The sequence below is a fragment of the Coregonus lavaretus genome (assembly GCF_964263955.1).
Source record: "Coregonus lavaretus genome assembly, chromosome: 5".
NCBI classification, from domain to species: domain Eukaryota; kingdom Metazoa; phylum Chordata; class Actinopteri; order Salmoniformes; family Salmonidae; genus Coregonus; species Coregonus lavaretus.
This window is the reverse complement of record NC_139992.1, coordinates 25,325,124-25,346,361: the sequence shown is the minus strand read 5'-3', so window position 1 is coordinate 25,346,361 and position 21,238 is coordinate 25,325,124. Positions and strand designations below refer to the sequence as shown.

Sequence of the window (21,238 nt, the reverse complement as noted above, 5' to 3'; positions counted from 1 at the left end):
AAAGAGAGTGAGATTATGTAGCGTTGGTTGGAGCTTCCTTTTCATGTCCTCTCCTCCTCTACACTGTATCACGTGTGTGAGGGTGAGATGCATACTGTACATGTTTCACTATGTCCGCAGGCACTTACAGGAGATAACTTTGATTGCAGTGTACACACACACTCTCAGGAGGTAATTATAACCCCAGTAACACACACCAAACATGAGTCATGCTGGCAGCCATCATGTGGCGTTTTTGATCCGGTCTTCAGAGATCTGCAGTCTGAGTCTGGCTGTGTTGCTGTCTCTGGTGTGAAGGCTGGTACAGAGCAGGTCACAGAGGACACAACCCCAGGGCCCTGCAGAGGGCCCCTACTTTGCAGGGTTTAGTAGTCAGAGCCTACATCAGTAATTGGAACACACTCTACCACTGGAAGATTAAGCAGAACCCAGCTCTTCTCAGAAACACCATCTACTGGGCTTTGACTGGGAAGAAATGTGACATCCAAGGGTTTGAATTCCAATGTTAATAAGACTTATTCATCTCCATGATTATGTAAATCAAAACGTATTGATATGTAGACTAGAGATGTAACATTTCTCATTCATCATGCAGTCACATTGAATGGATTATTCAAATCTATCCGTCCAAAGATAGGCTAGTGTATAATGAATGTTACTGTAAGAGAACATGGTGTGGCTCTCAATGCATTTCTATATTACATCCCACTTTCATCTCCCCTTTTTATTCTCCCTCTCGCTTTCTTCTCCTTTCCTACTCTCTCTCTCTCTCTGGTGGCATGCAGCGATGTCTCTGCACTCCTGTCCTCTCCGTCGTCCTCAGCACTAAAAGCACATTACCTCACTTGTCACATTGCATGTTCCAGCTCATTCATAATTACTCACGATCCCACAGGAGACAGGAAGCGTGGGGCTGATTAGCTCACTGTTGTCACAGCCTTTACATAATGCATAAAGTCCTCTTCTCTGATTGTGTGTGCTAGCTCTGTCTGATTCAGGGTTTCCCAAACTCGGTCCTCGGGTCCCCAAGGGGTGTGTTTAGATATTTTGCCGTAGCCCTACACAGCGAATTCAAATAATAAACTAATCATCAAACTTTGATCACTTGAATCAGCTGTGTAGTGTTAGGGCAAAAACCAAAACGTGCACCCCTTGGGGTCCCGAGGACCGAGTTTGGGAAACGCTGGTCTAATTAATGATAATACAAATAAAAAACTTGAATTGCTTAGAATAACATTACAAAAGATCTCTTTGCTTTTCCCCGGGCGGAGTGGAATGTGTATGGATTCACAGATAGCCGTGGAGGTTTATTGTGATTCACAGAGGGAGGGAGGGAGGTGCAGTGACACGGGGTGCCTGTCTGTCATGGTTGCTCCATAGTTCCCCTCTGTTTTCAGTTGTTTTAGGAGAGGCCTACAGGGTAGGCACACTGTAGCAATGATATGATGAGCCCATAATTTGTGTCAGGATAATTTTCCATAGTTCCATGATAGTGCAGTAACAGTGCTTGAATAGAGGTAGTGCTGAAGTAGCTGCTTGGCAATGGCCTTGACTTAGTGAGACGTTAATCAGAGCTATTCAAGGCATAAATGTGGAGTAACATTACGTTCTCCATAGGCACTGATCTGTCAGTTTCACATCCCCCCACTAACAGGTAAGGATAGCATTTATGGAGGGTAAGCTTATCCTAGATCTGTGCGTGTCAAAGGGCAACTTCTACCCGGAGCCATTGACGTTTTCTCATAGACAATAAAAGGGACTGCAGTGTTGAATGAATGGACTGTGTTGTTATCACGGGGGAGCTGCCTTAGTAACGACCCCAACGACCCCATCACAGGCAGAGAGCCAACAGAAGTACACAGGATTTTAGTGTTTATCTATTATATATGGGCCAAGACTTACTGCTATCTCTGCGAGTGTGTGTTCATGTTTTCTAATTCATAATGGATGAGATCGCAGCATTGCTGTTTTCGCCACGCGCAGAGCTGTGAGAGAAGAGCTCACATCAGGAAGCGTGTGGGTGTTTAGTTCGTTCGCCATTACGCCGGTCACGTCACTCGCTCCTCTTCACAGTAAATAGTCTTTGTCAGCTATTGATCCCCAGCCTCCTGGCAGAGAGAATTTACACAGAGCTACACTCAGGAGAACAACTGATACAGCGGATAAATCAATAGATTTAACTCAGTCTCCAAGCCTCAGCACACACAACCTGAACAGTGTATTAGGACATGGGTTAGAGCACTTACTGTGGGAACACTCTCTCACGCATGTCACACATACACGCACAAGCAGACCCACACACCTTTAACAGTGTATTAGGGGAGTCAGAACAGTGCATTAGAAGAGTAGACATGTAACAGAACACTGTGCAATGCAATCTGACAAGGGAGTAGAATATCTCACCATGTCTTATGTAAAGTCAATACAACCTCAGGCACTGTGGATGTTAAACACAAAAGCTCCAGGCATGATCAATGGTCACATTATGATGACTCCACTAATACCTGATGTAGTCGCCTATGGGACATTCATTCCTGTAAATTCCTGTTAACGTTCTTGTACATATTTTATCATATTTATGAACGCTTCAGGGCCTATTCTGAATGCTGCCCCTGTAACCTGGAGAGATGTCCTGTCTCTCCTTCTGTATTCTGCTCCTCTCTCTCACTGGTCATAAATCATAATCTACTAGCCTGCCTGCTGCTTCTCTGCTCTGGATTGTCAAGTGCTGTCTGCCCATGTTTGCCCTCTGGTGTCTATGTCCTCTGTGAGAATGTATTTGCCTATTTGATTATTTACTTTTATTGAAAAACGCCCTTGCCATGTCTTAAGTGTGTGTGTGTTTGGGGGGGGGGGGGGGGGAGATAATGAGTGTGAGGGAATGAGTGAGTGAGTCAGAGTGAACAGAGGGAAGTCGAGAAGAAAGACAAAGAAACGTCCTCTAATGAGCATTATTTATTTGTGTCCTCCAGAGTTGTGACAGAGCACATTGACAACAGCATCAACAATGTCATCAGTGATGCCGCTATCAATGACACAGAGAGAGTTTCTCATAGAGCCAGTCCTACAGGGGGACCCGGGTACCACTGAGCCAACGATATGATCCACTAACTCTGCATGCATCACGTTGACACATAGGAATATAATTTCTGCTGCATTAAATGCCATTTTTCCTCTGTCACTGAGTTATGGAGAGGGTGATTGGATTTGGTCTGACCCCCACTGGTCGTGTGTGTGTGGAAATGGGAAAGTTTGAGTGTGTGTTTGGAATGTTAAGGGTTTATTAATGGTGTAGTCTGAGCAACAGTGGACATACTGTGTGTGTCAGGATGAGTTATGAAGGGGGTGATGTGATTTGCTGAGGCTGTCAGAAAGAGGCTGGTTAGCCAAAGGGAGACCTGTGAGTACCATTTATCCCTGTGACAGGCTGACACACACATGATGCTATTTTGATGCCCCTGGCCATATGGGTGGAAAGGCAGAAACGGACTCTCACATTTTGCCACAGGGTGACAAGGGCAACATCCTACAATCACTCAGTGCCCCTGCGTCATGGGTATTAACCTTCACTACAGAGCTGAAGAAAGTAACAGTGCAATGGAAGGAACATGTAGTAGCTTGAAAAGAGAATTCCTTTGTACTAAATAAATAGTCTGAAGCATGGGTGCCTGACTGTCTGAAAGTGGGGGTGCAAAAGCTTGGCAGGGGGTGGGGAATCCATATTTATGAACAGAACACAACTATTTGTCTTAGGTATCGATTGACAGGTCTGAAACCCTACCAAATCTGTGACTCTCACAAATATCCTGCTTCTCCCCTGACAATCCCACCCACAGTGATCGATTGACAGGCCAAACTTAAGAATGTGGCCAGGATAAAGCATGACAATGAGGAAATGGGAGGAATAATATTGTTTTACCCAATAAGAATTGTAATTTTGTACTTGGTAGGTTAGGAAAAAAGCATTGTTAAATTGCACATTAAGTTTTCAGATTTTTGTCACAAATAATTTGATCACAATAATGTAGTACAATGTGAACTTTGACTTATTTTTAAACAATTTTCTTTCTCAATATGGCAGTGTTATCTGGTAAGGCATTGAACAAGAACTGTCAACTTGAAAATGCAAACCGGAGTTTTGCATTTAAATTTGGTCATAATATTGCAAATGTATTATTAATCCTTTACACCTGTGGAAATTGGCCTATATGGATAGCGCTAAATTGAACTGTTTCTTACTGAAGAAATAAGGAAAGCATATGCATCACAATGGTAGCAATTAAAAGGGAACAATTAAGAGATTATGGGAAAATTATTAGACTAAAGGTGAGGACAACAGTTCACCTGATACAAGGCGGAATACAATTTGATTTCATTTTAGTTTGATTTGAATAAGTTCACCTGATACAAGACGGAATCCAAACATTATACTGGTGATTTTATGTGCATTTTACATTTACTGTACTTTTTGCCGCATTTAACAAAATCTGAAAATACTCTGGATACATTGTTACATAAGAATATTATTGGAACAATTAGGGGTAAGTGCAACATAAGACAAAAAAATGACAAAGGTTTGAGTGAGAGGTCATACTGGTATCTCCAAAGCCTTGTTCACACTGCAGGCCTTAATGCTCAAATTAGTTTTGTTTTTCAAATCCGTTTGGACTACTGACTGTCCAAACAGCAAGTTACAAGTGACCCAATCGGATTTGTGTGTTTTCAGACAGCAGTCATTTGCTGACAAGGTTATGCTAGTTGTCATAGTAACGGCGGATGTGTGTGCAGTGGTGTAGGCTGATTGGTGGTGGTGCTTCCGATCACTCAGACGTTATGTAGCAAGCTAAGGTGACAATGCCTGCCATGGACATTTCCCAGTTGCTTTGAATGTTCAAAATCATAGGGTAAGAACACTTTTTTAAAGTTCCCATTCATTTAGAGGAAATTGTGAGCAGTTGCCTGTTCTTACTTTTCTTTGTCCCTTGATGTTACTGTCCAAAACTACGTCTGTAATATAACTGCAGTCATGCCTTTCTAACCTTTCCATGGGTCTTTCTTGCCATACAGTCTTGTGCATGCCCATTATTCACCTTCCCCAGACTGTCTACAGAACTGTGTCATACTGACATGCATTATCTACAGTTGAAGTCGGAAGTTTACATACACCTTAACCAAATACATTTAAACTCAGTTTTTCACAATTCCTGACATCTAATCCTAGTACAAATTCCATGTCTTAGGTCAGTTAGGCTCACCACTTTATTTTAAGAATGTGAAATGTCAGAATAATAGTAGAGAGTGATTTATTTCAGCTTTTTTTTCTTTCATTACATTCCCAGTGTGTCAGAAGTTTACATACACTCAATTAGTATTTGGGAGCATTGCCATTAAATTGTTTAACTTGGGTCAAACCTTTCGGGTAGCCTTCCACAAGCTTCCCACAATAAGTTGGGTGAATTTTGGCCCATTCCTCCTGACAGAGCTGGTGTAACTGAGTCAGGTTTGTAGGCCTCCTTGCTCGCACACGCTTTTTCAGTTCTGCCCACATATTTTCTATAGTATTGAGGTCAGAGCTTTGTGATGGCCACTCCAATACCTTGACTTTGTTGTCCTTAAGCCATTCTGCCACAACTTTGGAAGTATGCTTGGGGTCATAGTACTCCTGAGTGGCGCAGTGGTCTAAGGCACTGCATCGCAGTGCTAACTGTGCCACTAGAGATCCTGGTTCGAATCCAGGCTCTGTCGCCGCCGGCCGCGACCGGGAGACTCATGGGCGGCGCACAATTGGTCCAGGGTAGGGGAGGGAATGGCCGGCAGGGATGTAGCTCAGTTGATAGAGCATGGCGTTTGCAACGCCAGGGTTGTGGGTTCGATTCCCACGGGGGGCCAGTATAAAAAAAATATGTATTCACTAACTGTAAGTCGCTCTGGATAAGAGCGTCTGCTAAATGACTGTAATGTAAATGTCATTGTCCATTTGGAAGACCCATTTGCGACCAAGCTTTAACTTCCTGACTGATGTCTTGAGAGGTTGCTTCAATATATCCACATAATTTTCCTTCCTCATGATGCCATCTATTTTGTGAAGTGCACCAGTCCCTCCTGCAGCAAAGAACCCCCACAGCAGGATGCTGCCATCCCCGTGCTTCACGGTTGGGATGGTGTTCTTCGGCTTGCAAGCGGCCCCCCTTTTTCCTCCAAACATCCAGGCTCTGTCGTAGCCGGCCGCGACCGGGAGACCTATGGGGCGGCGCACAATTGGCCCAGCGTCGTCCAGGGTAGGGGAGGGAATGGCCGGCAGGGATGTAGCTCAGTTGGTAGAGCATGGTGTTTGCAACGCCAGGGTTGTGGGTTCGATTCCCAAGGGGGGGTATATAAAAAATAAAAATACTCAAACAAAAATAATGTATGCACTCACTAACTGTAAGTCGCTCTGGATAAGAGCGTCTGCTAAATGACTAAAATGTAAATGTAAAATGATAAGATGATCCAACTTTCAAAACAAGTTCTTTTTGGCTAGCCACAGCAGTCAACTAGCTAGCGAGGTAGCTAGCTGTTTAGCTTTCTAGCACATTCACAAATGTGTTTTGTAAACCATTAACAAGCTAGTTAGCTACCACATGTTCTTGTCAAACTGTAAACAGAGTAGCTAGCAAGCAACAAGATATGCCAAATAACAGTCTAAAAACCACTTGAGGGCAAATAAATCAGATTTGACCATGGCCAGGAATCAGATTTGTATCTCACTTCAAACCACCTACGAAGGGGATTTGAAATGTGGCTTGAAATATCAGATTCCATGTGCTTTTTAGCGGTTCAGACTGCACTGCAGGAAAAAGAACAGATTCAAATCGGATATGCAAATAAATAGGATTTGAGTCACTTCAAACTGCCAATGTGAACACGGCTCAAGTGGCCACACCTCTCCAAAGTGTGCACAGTCCCCAAGTAATTGCAATGCAGTTTTATGACTCAAAGAAGAGTCTTCAACTATAAGCTGCTTTTTTGAGCTCTCCTAGCTGTGCCGTTGAAGAACTAGAGCAAGCACATTTGTAGTTGTTTTGAACACAGCCCTGCATCCCCGGCATCACACAATTACTGTTGTTGTTTATGCAATCCAAAAACAATCTGGGTCAGGTGGGCATCATTTCAAAGCTTGTTATATTGCCAACATGACTAGCTAAATTATAAAATATGATCTTACAGTGTTAGGGTTTCACAAGGCAATTCAGAGAGGCAGATCGTAATTTTGGTGTGCATAGAATGGAGTCATGAGTAGGGCTGTTGCGGTGACCGTATTACCGCCACACCAGCGGTCAAGTCATGAAGGCAGTCAAATTCCACTTGACCAGTAACAGTAATTAGGCTTCTCCAAGCTCTGATGCTGATGATGGTCAATAGTAGCCTACCAAACTTGCTAACTAATCTAAATCACTCTGACATCAATGCTAATGTAATCGGAAATCTAATCAAACACTTCATATGAGCTCATGTTGTGCAACATTTCTATAGGCTATGCAATTGCACGAGAAAACAGAGTGATGGCCTCTACTAAAAAGAGGAGGATCCCATCAGCTTTCTATAGGCTAGGCCTACTATATTTATTTCTCAACTTTCCTAATATTAAGCAGATTGCTTCTCTTTACAACAGGAGTATAGCCTACCTGGCTGGCATGAAAATGAACCATGGGAAAAGCGTCCTCAATTCGCTATTTAAGTACATAGATGACATGTATTATTCCCCCTGCATCTGTTTCGAGACAGGTGCATGATAATGGTCCGTTCTAAATCAAAACAAATTTCACACATACAGTAACCAGTCAAATGTTTGGACACACCTACTCATTCCAGGGTTTTTCTTTGTTTTTTTTACTATTTTCTAGATTGTAGAATAATAGTGAAGACATCAGAACTATGCAATAACACATATGGAATCATGAAGTAACCAAAAAAGTGTTCAACAAATCAAAATATATTTTATATTTGAGATTCTTCAAAGTAGCCACCCCTTTGCCTTGACAGCTTTACACACACTTGGCATTCTCTCAACCAGCTTTATGAGGTAGTCACTTGGAATACATTTCAATTAACAGGTGTGCCTTCTTAAAAGTTAAAAAGAAGATAGCCCTATTTTGTAAAAGACCAAGTCCATATTATGACAAGAACAGCTCAAATAATAAATGAGAAACGACAGTCCATCATTACTTTAAGACATGAAGGTCAGTCAATCTGGAAAATTAAGAACTTTTAAAGTTTCTTCAAGTGCAGTCGCAAAAACCATCAAGCGCTATGATGAAACTGTCTCTCATGAGGACCACCACAGGAAAGGAAGACCCAGAGTTACCTCTGGTGCAGAGGATAAGTTCAATAGAGTTTACTGCACCTCAGATTGCAGCCCAAATATATGCTTCACAGAGTTCAAGTAACATACACATCTAAACATTAACTGTTCAGAAGAGACTGCGTGAATCAGGCCTTCAAGGTCAATTTGCTGCAAAGAAACTACTACTAAAGGACACCAATAATAAGAAGAGACTTGCTTGTGCAAATAAACACAAGCAATGGACATTAGACCGGTGGAAATCTGTCCTTTGGTCTGATGAGTCCAAATTTGAGATTTTTGGTTCCAACCGCCGTGTCTTTGTGAGACGCAGAGTAGGCGAACGGATGATCTCCGCATGTGTGGTTCCCACCGTGAAGCATGGAGGAGGAGGTGTGATGGTGCTTTGCTGGTGACACTGTCTGTGATTTATTTACAATTCAAGGCACACTTAACCAGCATGGCTACCACAGCATTCTGCAGCGATATGCCATCCCATCTGGTTTGTGCTTAGTAGGAGTATCATTTGTTTTTCAACAGGACAATGACCCAAAACACACCTCCAGGCTGTGTAAGGGCTATTTGACCAAGAAGGACAGTGATGGAGTGCTGCATCAGATGACCTGGCCTCCACAATCACTCGACCTCAACCCAATTGAGATGGTTTGGGATGTTGGACCGCAGAGTGAAGGAAAAGCAGCCAACAAGTGCTCAACATATGTGGGAACTCCTTCAAGACTGTTTGAAAAGCATTCCTCATGAAGCTGGTTGAGAGCATGCCAAGAGTGTGTAAAGCTGTCATCAAGGCAAAGGGTGGCTACTTTGAAGAATCTGATTTTGTTTAACACTTAATTGGGGTTACTACATGATTCCATATGTGTTATTTCTACAATGTAGAAAATAGTAAAAATAAAGAAAAATCCTTGAATGGTACTGTAAATTATTGAGTATATGTAAAGACAAGATTAAATCAAGAATAGTCTGACAATATTAGCCTATCACTTGTGAATGATGCCCAGCGTAAGGCCAGAAACAATGCCTTTTATTTGCGACTTTTTCGAATCATAGTCGCACACCTCATGTAGCCTATATGTTTGATTAAGGATTGTATCATCACAACTAAAGTGGCCAACTAACTTCTTAAAATTAAGCACATTAATCCGCTTTACAAGGGGTGTAGAGCCTAACTGGCATACATAAGCAGCGCTTGAGTTTCAAGTTTGGGTAATTTTCAACATAAAATGCAACTTTATAATAAAAGCATTGCATGCATAATCACATTTGCAGTCACTTTTTATAATGGTGTTTTCTCACTAATAGAACATTTGCGCATATTGCCTACTGCCGTGTGCGCATTGCTGCGCTTATAATGTGAAGAAATAGCCTAATAGTTTACAGTGGGGAAAAAAGTATTTAGTTAGCCACCAATTGTGCAAGTTCTCCAACTTAAAAAGATGAGAGAGGCCTGTAATTTTCATCATAGGTACACGTCAACTATGACAGACAAATTGAGAAAAAAATATCCAGATAATCACATTGTAGGATTTTTAATGAATTTATTTGCAAATTATGGTGGAAAATAAGTATTTGGTCACCTACAAACAAGCAAGATGTCTGGCTCTCACAGACCTGTAACTTCTTCTTTAAGAGGCTCCTCTGTCCTCCACTCGTTACCTGTATTAATGGCACCTGTTTGAACTTGTTATCAGTATAAAAGACACCTGTCCACAACCTCAAACAGTCACACTCCAAACTCCACTATGGCCAAGACAAAAGAGCTGTCAAAGGACACCAGAAACAAAATTGTAGACCTGCACCAGGCTGGGAAGACTGAATCTGCAATAGCTAAGCAGCTTGGTTTGAAGAAATCAACTGTGGGAGCAATTATCAGGAAATGGAAGACATACAAGACCACTGATAATCTCCCTCGATCTGGGGCTCCACGCAAGATCTCACCCCGTGGGGTCAAAATGATCACAAGAACGGTGAGCAAAAATCCCAGAACCACATGGGGGGACCTAGTGAATGACCTGCAGAGAGCTGGGACCAAAGTAACAAAGCCTACCATCAGTAACACACCACGCCGCCAGGGACTCAAATCCTGCAGTGCCAGACGTGTCCCCCTGCTTAAGCCAGTACATGTCCAGGACCGTCTGAAGTTTGCTAGAGTGCATTTGGATGATCCAGAAGAGGATTGGTAGAATGTCATATGGTCAGATGAAACCAAAAAAGAACTTTTTGGTAAAAACTCAACTCGTCGTGTTTGGAGGACAAAGAATGCTGAGTTGCATCCAAATAACACCATACCTACTGTGAAGCATGGGGGTGGAAACATCATGCTTTGGGGCTGTTTTTCTGCAAAGGGACCAGGACGACTGATCCGTGTAAAGGAAAGAATGAATGGGGCCATGTATCGTGAGATTTTGAGTGAAAACCTCCTTCCATCAGCAAGGGCATTGAAGATGAAACGTGGCTGGGTCTTTCAGCATGACAATGATCCCAAACACACCGCCCGGGCAACGAAGGAGTGGCTTCGTAAGAAGCATTTCAAGGTCCTGGAGTGGCCTAGCCAGTCTCCAGATCTCAACCTCATAGAAAATCTTTGGAGGGAGTTGAAAGTCCATGTTGCCCAGCGACAGCCCCAAAACATCACTGCTCTAGAGGCGATCTGCATGGAGGAATGGGCCAAAATACCAGCAACAGTGTGTGAAAACCTTGTGAAGACTTACAGAAAACGTTTGACCTGTGTCATTGCCAACAAAGGGTATATAACAAAGTATTGATAAACTTTTGTTATTGACCAAATACTTATTTTCCACCATAATTTGCAAATAAATTCATAAAAAATCCTACAATGTGATTTTCTGGGGGAAAAAAATCTTATTTTGTCTGTCATAGTTGACGTGTACCTATGATGAAAATTACAGGCCTCTCTCATCTTTTTAAGTGGGAGAACTTGCACAATTGGTGGCTGACTAAATACTTTTTTCCCCCACTGTATCTACATTTTAAGTTAAACGTTCTGATCTGTTGCGTCAGCCACATTGCATAAAAACACTTTTCAAAAAAAATGCTAGTCGTTGTATTGTTTTGGGATCTATCGCATACCATAACTGTCCCAGACTATGTTTGGAATATGTATTTCTCGCACAGAATAGAATAGGTCAGCTTTTGTACTATGGGGGATAGTAGATTGACATAGGCTAGTGCTTTTGCTGTTTGTTAGGCCTACTCATCTTGTTGGCTGACGAAAAGTAAATGTGGACACTTCTTCCAATATCTTCAATATGCAACTCGGAATTGGATAAGGACACGTGCAGTTGTGTCCCCGATGTGTCTGTCTTCACTTGTAGCCTGTGAGAAAGACCCGATCACGTGATGGAGAGCCATGTGAGTGAGAGGTGCTTTGGAGCAGGCAGCACTCCGGGCCAAGGGCACAATGGCCGCAAAAGTCATGGATTTTTTTAGGGTGCATTACGGCCACACAAAGGGGATTCCGCCGGGAAATTCGAAGCATTAGCTTGTCAAATTGTGAATGAGAGACTGATGAAGTCTGTACAGCCTGCGCAAAAAAAAATCAGAGCTCATGCGTTTCAAGCGAATTTTTTCAAATCATCAGAGTCGCATCATGCATCCTTACAATGTATTAAAAATCAAAACATATAGCCCAACGTTTGTAGAACAACTAAAGTTATATTAATAACTCTCTAAATTAAGTATATAGGAGTACCTATTTCTTTGTTAAACACTCAACACAGAATAGCCGCATGTGCGCACTCCCTCAAATCGTTTGGAGAAAATATCCTTTCTATTTTATTCAGCTTTGTTCAATTGTATTCTTCATACTATAAAAGAATGCCTGCTAAATGAACTAGTGTAGCCCACAGTCATTTGGCATAGCCAGATTAGGACCTAACATAAGGACAATTCAGAGTATGCTATTCTGTTCTTCTGAAATAAACTACAATTTCTTCATATCATGTTTCTTTAGACTTGTCTAAAATAAATACTGGATTTATTGGGAAGGTGTAGTCTATATTACATGGATTTATTAGACTTTTAAAAATGTAGATGTTCCTAAGGTCTGCAGCAGTGGCTTGTAGGCTATGGAAGCCAGGAGATGCTAAATATGTTTGTTAATTAACGGTCAATTACCGTGAGACCGACAGTTATTTGCTTGACAATCACCGGCTGACGAAATTTTGTGACCGCCACAGCCCTAGTCATGAGTGCATTCAGATGCGTGGTTCGCGGCAAATGTTCTTCACAATACAACAAACATAGACTCATTCTGTTCAGGACAACCCTGCGTATAATGCCATGTCATCTTGTAACTGTACATCAAAAAGTGATCATAAACGTTGGCACCGTATATCACGAGGTTTATGATATGGAAATGTGAATTGCAGCCTTTATGCGGTGCGCACTGCACAGAACACCAGAAGAATGAACACTGAATTATCCCTGTGAATCATTCTAATGTTTGTTTATGTGTCAATTAATCCCGTAAGGGATGGGTTGCCAACTGGCGATTTGACACGAAAATCATTAATTAAATCATTCATTCATGTACATTTGGACTCACGGGTGTTTGGTTTGCTTGTCTGACATTAAAGCGGTATTTATTATAATCCTCAATGTCTTTCAAAATACATTGAGTCCTCTTAATTTACAGCATTTCCTTCACTCGGACAACAACACATTTGCTAAAGTTGCCCAGTTAGTGGGAGGGATGGGGGCAACATCTTGTCGCGGGCAGGGCTCAAGTTCAGCACAGCTGTCAGTCAAAACCCATACAGAGCAATGAAGCGACATTGAACCCTGATGTCATGTTTAGCATGTTACTGTACAGCCACTGTACAACCTTTTCTTTCCTAAAGGCTACTTCATACCAAACAAAATTCTAAAATAATCGCCAAATTTGATGAATAGAAACAAAGAAAAGCACTGCATACATAATGTAATTGCGTTTTGGTTCTTAAAACCACACATTTTGAAAAGGTGCCTTTTAAATTTTAAACACCAGTAGTGCACCTAGTGCTTTCTAACTGCACTGAACCAACACAGTGGCACGCCGGAGCAAAGCAAAACTTTAAAGTGGTCAAAACCATTAATCTTGAGGCGACGGGGGGAGGTGGTGCAAAATGCAATCTGTTAATTAATATATAAAATGGATCGGTTTTAATACAGACTATCTCAAAACATTCCTAATCATTGAAAATGACAAATTACCAAATGATTCATGATGATTTTCTGGTAAAAAAAGTGGGGGTGCAAAAACATGTGTTTGTACCCCTATTTTGAAAGTGGGGGTGCAGCTGTTCCATTTGCTCCATTGCTCAGGCGCTTATATCTAGAGGTTCATAGAAGGAAACATGTAGAAGGGTCAGGAGGAATGGCAATACCTAAGGTTGCACTGAATATGTTTTTATTGCAATAAACTGACAGAATAGCAAAGTGCCTTTTGAATGATAGCAGTGGTTACTATTCAATAGAATATATATCAGAATAAAAATCAACAAAAACATGTCATATACACGAAAAACACAATAAGCGTTTAAAAAAAGCTATGGCCTTCCTTTTCATTTCAGTGCACTATTATTTATCATACATTTAAAAAAATAACATCACTGGAAAAAAGCAGCACTGGCTGAACTGAACACATCACCACAAAGTTATTTTACAGCTAAATCTGGAGCCAGCACACAGCCACTGCATGCAGCCCTCGTAACGCAGCTACAACACTGTCGGAACGCTTGGAGAGCATTTAGGATTTTGTCTAGGAATGTTGATTACTACAAAAACACCATTCAGAGTTCAGAGTACGACACAGCTCCAAATCACGCACTGTGGCACTGTGACATCACACACCAACGCCACACCCTCCACTTCCTGGTTTAGATTCAGAGATCCTGCACGCTATTCAGGGATTAGCTGATTTCCTTATGACTGAATTGTGGCAAAACCAATGAAAAGGTGTTGAAGTTTAAAAATGAGGGTCCACCTCTGATTGGTCAGATGTTGGACCAGATCTTATCTTAGGGTCTTGGGTTCAGGCCAGGGTTATGCACAGTTGGCTTGAACTGCCCTTTCAACTGGCTAAAAACAACACATCTAACTCAGTGATGCATAGATCTAGCCTAGAGCGAACAATAAGGAAATAACGCACTGCTGACCTAACTAGCTAACATAGCCTGGTGCTACAGCTAAACACCTACACATACACACTTTGAAAGCATCGTTCTATAGCTGTCAACCAATGCAGGTGATGAGGCCTTCTGCTCTCTCAGGATATGAATGGCAGATGGAAAATAATAAAAACAAAAAGAGGAAAGTGTGATGTATTCTTCTCCCTCTCCCAAAAATCTTATGTTCAAAGTGACTTCCTATTCTATGGATCCGTCTGACACTTGGCACAGGAAGTGAAGGCCTTGGCATTGCTCGGTCACACAAACACGACGCTAAAGAGTTAAAAGGTTACAAAACATCAAAACGCTTCCTGCAATATTGTCATGCAATATACATTTTGACACGATTGAGAAGAGTATGACGAGAGCTTTCAGCAGTCTGTCTGGCAGTGAAAGGGTTATTTTACGGAACAGGAATGTCACAGTTCCTCTCCCGGCCGTTCCATACTTTGGGAATGTGACGGATTCCCAACCCTTCTGCCGTATGTACTGTAGGTCAGGGGGAAACAGCCACAGTCCACGGGAGGCTGGCTTCAGTCCAGTCGTCTATGGCAGTCTAATGCATTTCTATGGAGCTCATACATCCTAACTAGGTGCCACGGTACATTTCAATAAATAAACAAGACGAGCAAAAGCTTCAAGTGGATCCATTTTGTGACTCTCGCTGTTAATCTACTGTACATCCTATAATGAAGCTGCTGGGTTTCCAATACAGGTATAGAGCATTTAGTTAATACAGTGTTTCCACACTGGCCAAAACATGAAAATCTTCAATGTGATGCCACTGACCGCGCAGAACAAATTAATCTAGCATTTCTATATCTACGACATTTCGGTGCCTGTTACTATGGACACACAGCACAGGGTTATCATGACGTTGTGTCTGTGTGGTGCGGTTGCCTGGCAACGCAAGTAGAATTTAAAAAAGAAAATGTACATGAACTATGCAAAACAGTATAAAATAACAAAAATATATAAATGAAGGTACAAAAAAATCCTAATAAAATAGCAGACTTGATATTCATTCCCATGGTGTGTTGGTATTGTTAATTTACTGTTTTTGGGTATGCTTTTGTGTGTGTGTGTTTTAATATACAAGTACTTAACCTCTACACACACCTCTAGCGATGATATGTCTTGTGGCTCAGCTCCCCTCTACAGGATTCTCTAAGAGCTGCACAGCTTGTATTCATTAATTCATGTCTATTAAAGACGGCATGTGGTATTAATAGCAGACAACGTTTGAAATGGCAGAGAATTTCATTTCAGTCAATAAATCCCACTGTGTCAATACATTTATGCAGAAACTACTCAACGGGTTTAACATAAGCGTAAAAATCGCCCTTTCTGCCTACAAGGCCTATAATCCCCCAGCATGGGGTCGGCAGCCATATTTACAGAGTGCCTCGGAGCCAATCGGCTTTGCTCGCCCTTTAAACTTCAAATATTTGTTGCAGAGGACAGCCTGGAACAAGTTATTGGCACTGAAATATCCCTCATGTCAAAAATATGCCCTCAGCAGGATAGAGTTCATTTATCCTTCCTTCTCGCTCTTGCTCTCTTTCCCTCCCTCCTTCCCTCGTTCTCTGTTTGGAGAGGAGGAGAAGAGGAGGTGTGCATTCACACTGATGCCTAGTGTCTAGCAATGTTCGATGGGCTCGCCAGGTCTGTCTCTGTCTGCCAAGGCAAACACACTGAGGAGACAGGTGGGTGAACACACACACTTTCACATTGTCACGCACACACAGATCTCTTCTAAGCCACAGGGATTGTCTTTGTGTTTCAGTGTTTCTGTGGCAGTCCAGTCCACAGCTCTGGAGTCAGTGGGAAAAGGGCCCTCTCTATGGTAACCAAGGTATAAGGCCAGGCAGGGACTGATCTGAGTTCAGTGCTAAGTCAAACGAGCACAGAGAGATTCCTTTTCATCCTCCTCACTACATCCTCAGTTCAGTTCATTACAGAACAGTATGCCCATATAGGCTCCTTGAATAATAATTTTCTTGTTCCCAAATTGTTTCATTCTAGCAGACTGATCTGCACGTCTTTTGAAAAACAGACGAAGGTAAGAAAAAACAACAACCTCTAGCTATGTTTTTCACTGGAAGAAGAGAAGATGAGAGTGAGAAAGAGGGAAAGGAAAAAAATGAGAGCGAGAGATACATCCAATCACACTTCCAAACACACACACGGCTGCACATTTGGCTCAAACACACTTTTCCACACACACAGACACACACGACAGGGCTGCTGCAGAGTATCTCACAGACAGGCAGCCGGCACAGCCGGGGCAACCACGGGGGGCGGGGTTATACATGGACGAACAGATTGATTGACAGCTTGGACACAGCAGTGATTGGTCAGGTGGAGGTCCGGAGTAGACCCTCCCTGGCGTGGTATTGGTTGGGTCCGCGATGAGTACGGGGTGGTAGAGAGCTATGGGTTGCTCCCTTACTCCACTGAGCCAGGGTGCAGGCTGAGGACGGGGGGGTCCAGGCAGGTGGGCGAGTAGCTGAGGTGGGGTTCTTTGATCCACAGTAAGGGGGCGCCGTTCTTGCCCTCCTGGGACTTGCTGTGGCTGCGGCTCTTATAGCGCACCAGGAGCACGGCGATGAGGAGGATGCCGAAGATGGGGAACGGGTAGAAGAAGATAAAGTAGAAGAGAGAGTCATTGGAGCACACCACCGACTGCAGGGTAGAGACTGTGGGGAGGGAGAGAGAAAGATGGGGGGAGATAAGAGAGAGAAAAGAGAAAATTGGATGAGAGTGCCATACGGATGAAAAGATGACATCAATGGAGAGCATTCCATTATGGTGTAGTTTGATGTTTCTTTGGCATGCTACTTATAGCAGCCAATAGTCGTAGATGTGACTGTGTCAGTACTAACTCAAAGACCAGAATCATCAGTAAGATCAGCACGAGCCAATGATCTCATATGCCATCTGTAGAATGATAATGATACAAATGGGAGAAGTTGGTAGGCCACGGTTGGAAAAAAACGCAGTGCAGCCCAGGCCATTGTCATTCACCATGTGGCACCATCTGTTTTATTTAAAAAAGCACTATTAAAAATAAATGTTAGATTGATTGATTGATTTACCCTGCTGGATCACGTTGACGATGGTGACACCAGAGTTGTTGGTCGCCAGGCGATACCAGGCATTGCGGGGGTTGAGCAGCCACTCCTCCACGTGACAGTAGTAGTGCCCTGCGTCAGTGGGCTGTGCCCCCTGGATGGTCAGGCTGTAGAGGTCAGAGGTTGTCCTCTCAAACTGCAGACGTGAGTTAGGCCCCGCCTCCTCAGTGGGGCTACAGTTCCCGTTCCCGAATACGGCATCGTGTCCAATGGAGAACACACACAATCTGTCTGCCTCTTCCTCATCTTCCTCCTCCAGGGAGCGCGTGAAGGAGCGCTCCACGTACCAGGACACTGAGAAGCGGGAGTCTCGGGAGGACTGGGAAGGGATGCTGCAGCCCAACCGGATGGAACCGGACTGGGACACAGTGATGTTAGACACAGACTCCTCCACCTGCAACCGCACCTCTGCAGGCAGAGAGAGAGGCAGAGAGAGAGAGAGAGAGAGAGAGAGAGATAGAGAGAGAGAGAGAGAGAGAGAGAGAGAGAGAGAGAGAGAGAGAGAGAGAGAGAGAGAGAGAGGAAAATTCAAATTTTAAGCTCATTATTGGGGCTAGAACAGCAGAATAATTGTCATTCCTTGAAACAGAAAACTTTACACTGGCAGATACCGATGTGCTTCAAATCATGATATACTTCAAAACCTCAACACACATAATCAAAAACACAATCATAAACTCTCTCGTCAGTTTTACGTGCCCAACTACCCTTAAATGCCAAAACCCCAAATCCTAAAAAATGTGGCTAACAGGGTAACTAGCCCCACCAGCTTCTCCAGGCCCGGGCCTCCCTCCCTCTTAGAGGCTACTAGCCCCGCGGGAGAGTGTCTGTGTGGGATGGCTACACTCCTACTGGGCCTGTACACTGACCCAGTTAGAACAGGTAAAAAGAACTGAACTTAAAAAGACTCTGCTAGATCAGGCTGTCTGTAATGTTTCTTCTTGTTAAAAAGGAGAGCGCAGAGAGAGGAGAGGGGAAGATGACAGACAAGGGGAGAACTGGCATCTCATCTCATCTTTCCTCTGAACCATTTCTGTTTGACTTCCTGGGTGACTGCATTCTTTAGCACCTTAATGAGACCCTCCCAACAGCCACCTGGGAAATCAGGCCTGGAAGTTTGCCGCCCATCATTATATATTTATATAGTTGTACATATATAACTATATATGGAATGAGCGCTCCCTGATATGGTGTTTGATAATAACCCAATACCCTAGTGAGCCTTGGGATCCTGAAGGAAACAGAGGTGAGACACTCAAAGAAAAAACAAAGTGATTCACTGATATACACACATAATCATGAATACACACAAGCACAAGGGCGTGGAATTGAAGGAGACAAACGGATATGTTTCTGCAATGTATGTGTTTCACAGCGTGAGTGTGTTTTTCAGCATTCATGTAATTGGGGGAACAGCGCTCATTACAAATGAGCGCTGTTGCTCCCTGACCAACTCCAGCCCTTCTGTCTGATCTTCATGTTGCAGTTGGGCAGATGCCACGGACACCCGCACATTTCACCCTGCATTTATAATGCCCTACTCACAGGACCCCTGGCACAACAGATTGCTTTCAGAGATGTTAGGGGGAGGGGGTAGCCATGTTTGTCTGTAAACAGTCACCTTCCGCATAGGGGGGTGAGGAGGGTAATAGAGGGGTAGCTGGTTGGAGGGGAGGTGATTGGTGGGACAAAGGGATGTAGACAGTGGGAGGGGCTAGGGCCGGGCGATATGGCCTAAAAATCATATCTAAATTTTTTCGTTTCTAGATTCACGATATACATCTACATTAAAAAAATGTTTTCTCTAAATAAGCTTTGTTGTACAATTGAAGGTCAAATACACTTCATTTCAAACAGTCAGCAATAATGTAATGAATTGAGGGCGTGTGAAATAAAAATAAATATAAGCCTTCCACAACCATAAGACCCACTAATAATGTACTTCTTTGATCAAAATATACTGAACAAAAATATACATGCAACATGCAACAATTTCAAAGATTTTACTGAGTTACAGCTCATATAAGGAAATCAGTCAATTGAAATAAATTCATTAGGCCCTAATCTATGGATTTCACATGACTGGAAATACAGATATGAATCTGTTGGTCACAGATACCTTAAAAAATAGGAAGGGACATGGATCAAACAACCAGTCAGTATCTGGTATTATCACCATTTACCTCATGCAGCACGACACATCTCCTTCTCATAGAGTTGATCAGGCTGTTGATTGTGGCCTGTGGAATGGTGTCTCACTCTTCAATGGCTGTGCGAAGTTGCTGGATATTGGCGGGAACTGGAACACGAGGTCGTACACGTCGATCCAGAGCATCTCAAACATGCTCAATTGGTGACATGTCTGGGGAGTATGCAGGCCATGGAAGAACTGGGACATTTTCAGATTCCAGGAATTATGTACAGATGGGGCCGTGCATTATCCTGCTGAAACATGAGGTGATGGCGGCGGATGAATGGCACGACAAAGGGCCTCAGGATCTCGTCACGTTATCTCTGTGCATTCAAATTGCCATCGATAAAAGGCAATTGTGTTCGTTGTCCGTAGCTTATGCCTGCCCATACCATAACCCCACCGCCACCATGGGGCATTCTGTTCACAACGTTGACATCAGCAAACCGCTCGCCCACATGGCGCCATACATGTGGTCTGCGATTGTGAGGCCAGTTGAACGTCCTGCCAAATTCTCTAAAACGCGTTGGAGGCGGCTTTTGGTAGAGAAATTAACATTCAATTCTCTGGCAACAGCTCAGGTGGACATTCCTGCAGTCAGCATGCCAATTGCACACTCCCTCAAAACTTGAGACATCTGTGGTACATCTGTGACAAAACTGCACATTTAAGAGTGGCCTTTTATTGTCCCCAGAAACAAGGTGCACCTGTGGTAATGATCATGCTGTTTAATCAGCTTCTTGATATGCCACACCTGGCAGGTGGATGGATTATCTTGCTAAAGGAGAAATGCTCACCAACAGGGGTGTAAACAAATGTGTGCACAAAACTTTAGAGAAATAAGCTTGTTGTGCGTATGGACAATTATTTTATTTCAACTCATGAAACATGGGACCAACACTTTACATATTGCGTTTTATATTTTTGTTCAGTGTAGTTTAACGTGCTTTTTTGCAATAACCACTGATCTGGCTTTCAAGTATGCCTACCTTATTTTTCAGAATGAGAACGAGTTGCCAATTCCTTATTTAATTGTGTTTTATGCTTATTGCACATTTATAAAACACAGACTAGACAGCTAGTATAACAGTCTTTGGATAAAATGCTGCTAGCAGTATGTGGTACCGCAATGCAGGCACGCGACAAACTGAGTATTAATTTTCCAGAATGAATGTTCATTGATACTCCTGTTTTAGTAGTGTCTGCTTTGCGCACAATTTGAGGAGTTGAGACATAAAAAGGGTATCATTAGAAAGATTAACGTCTCCTCTATTACAGTAAAATAATGTTTCAATGTGTTTTGGTGTCCATATGACCGATTCTGTTGTACCAAACCTCAAATGCAAATCGAGAGTTGAAACCGCTTGTCAGAGAGGAAGAAGTGATCTTGGGGTGTGTGTGTAAA

At 42.8% G+C, this 21,238-nt stretch overlaps 1 protein-coding gene across 1 annotated transcript in view; it reads right to left on the bottom strand.

Moving 5' to 3' along the window:
- Nucleotides 1-13,713: 13,713 nt before the first annotated feature.
- The window catches only part of LOC311129203 (immunoglobulin superfamily member 3-like), a 91,254-nt gene continuing 83,729 nt past the window's right edge, over nucleotides 13,714-21,238 (bottom strand). The window contains exons 7-8 of the mRNA XM_084161509.1: nucleotides 17,607-18,050; nucleotides 13,714-17,207 (exon numbers count right to left, since the gene is read on the bottom strand). Of these exons, the coding sequence (XP_084017635.1) occupies nucleotides 16,957-17,207; nucleotides 17,607-18,050 (695 nt within the window). The 3' untranslated portion in view covers nucleotides 13,714-16,956. The remainder of the gene's footprint in view (nucleotides 17,208-17,606; nucleotides 18,051-21,238) is intronic.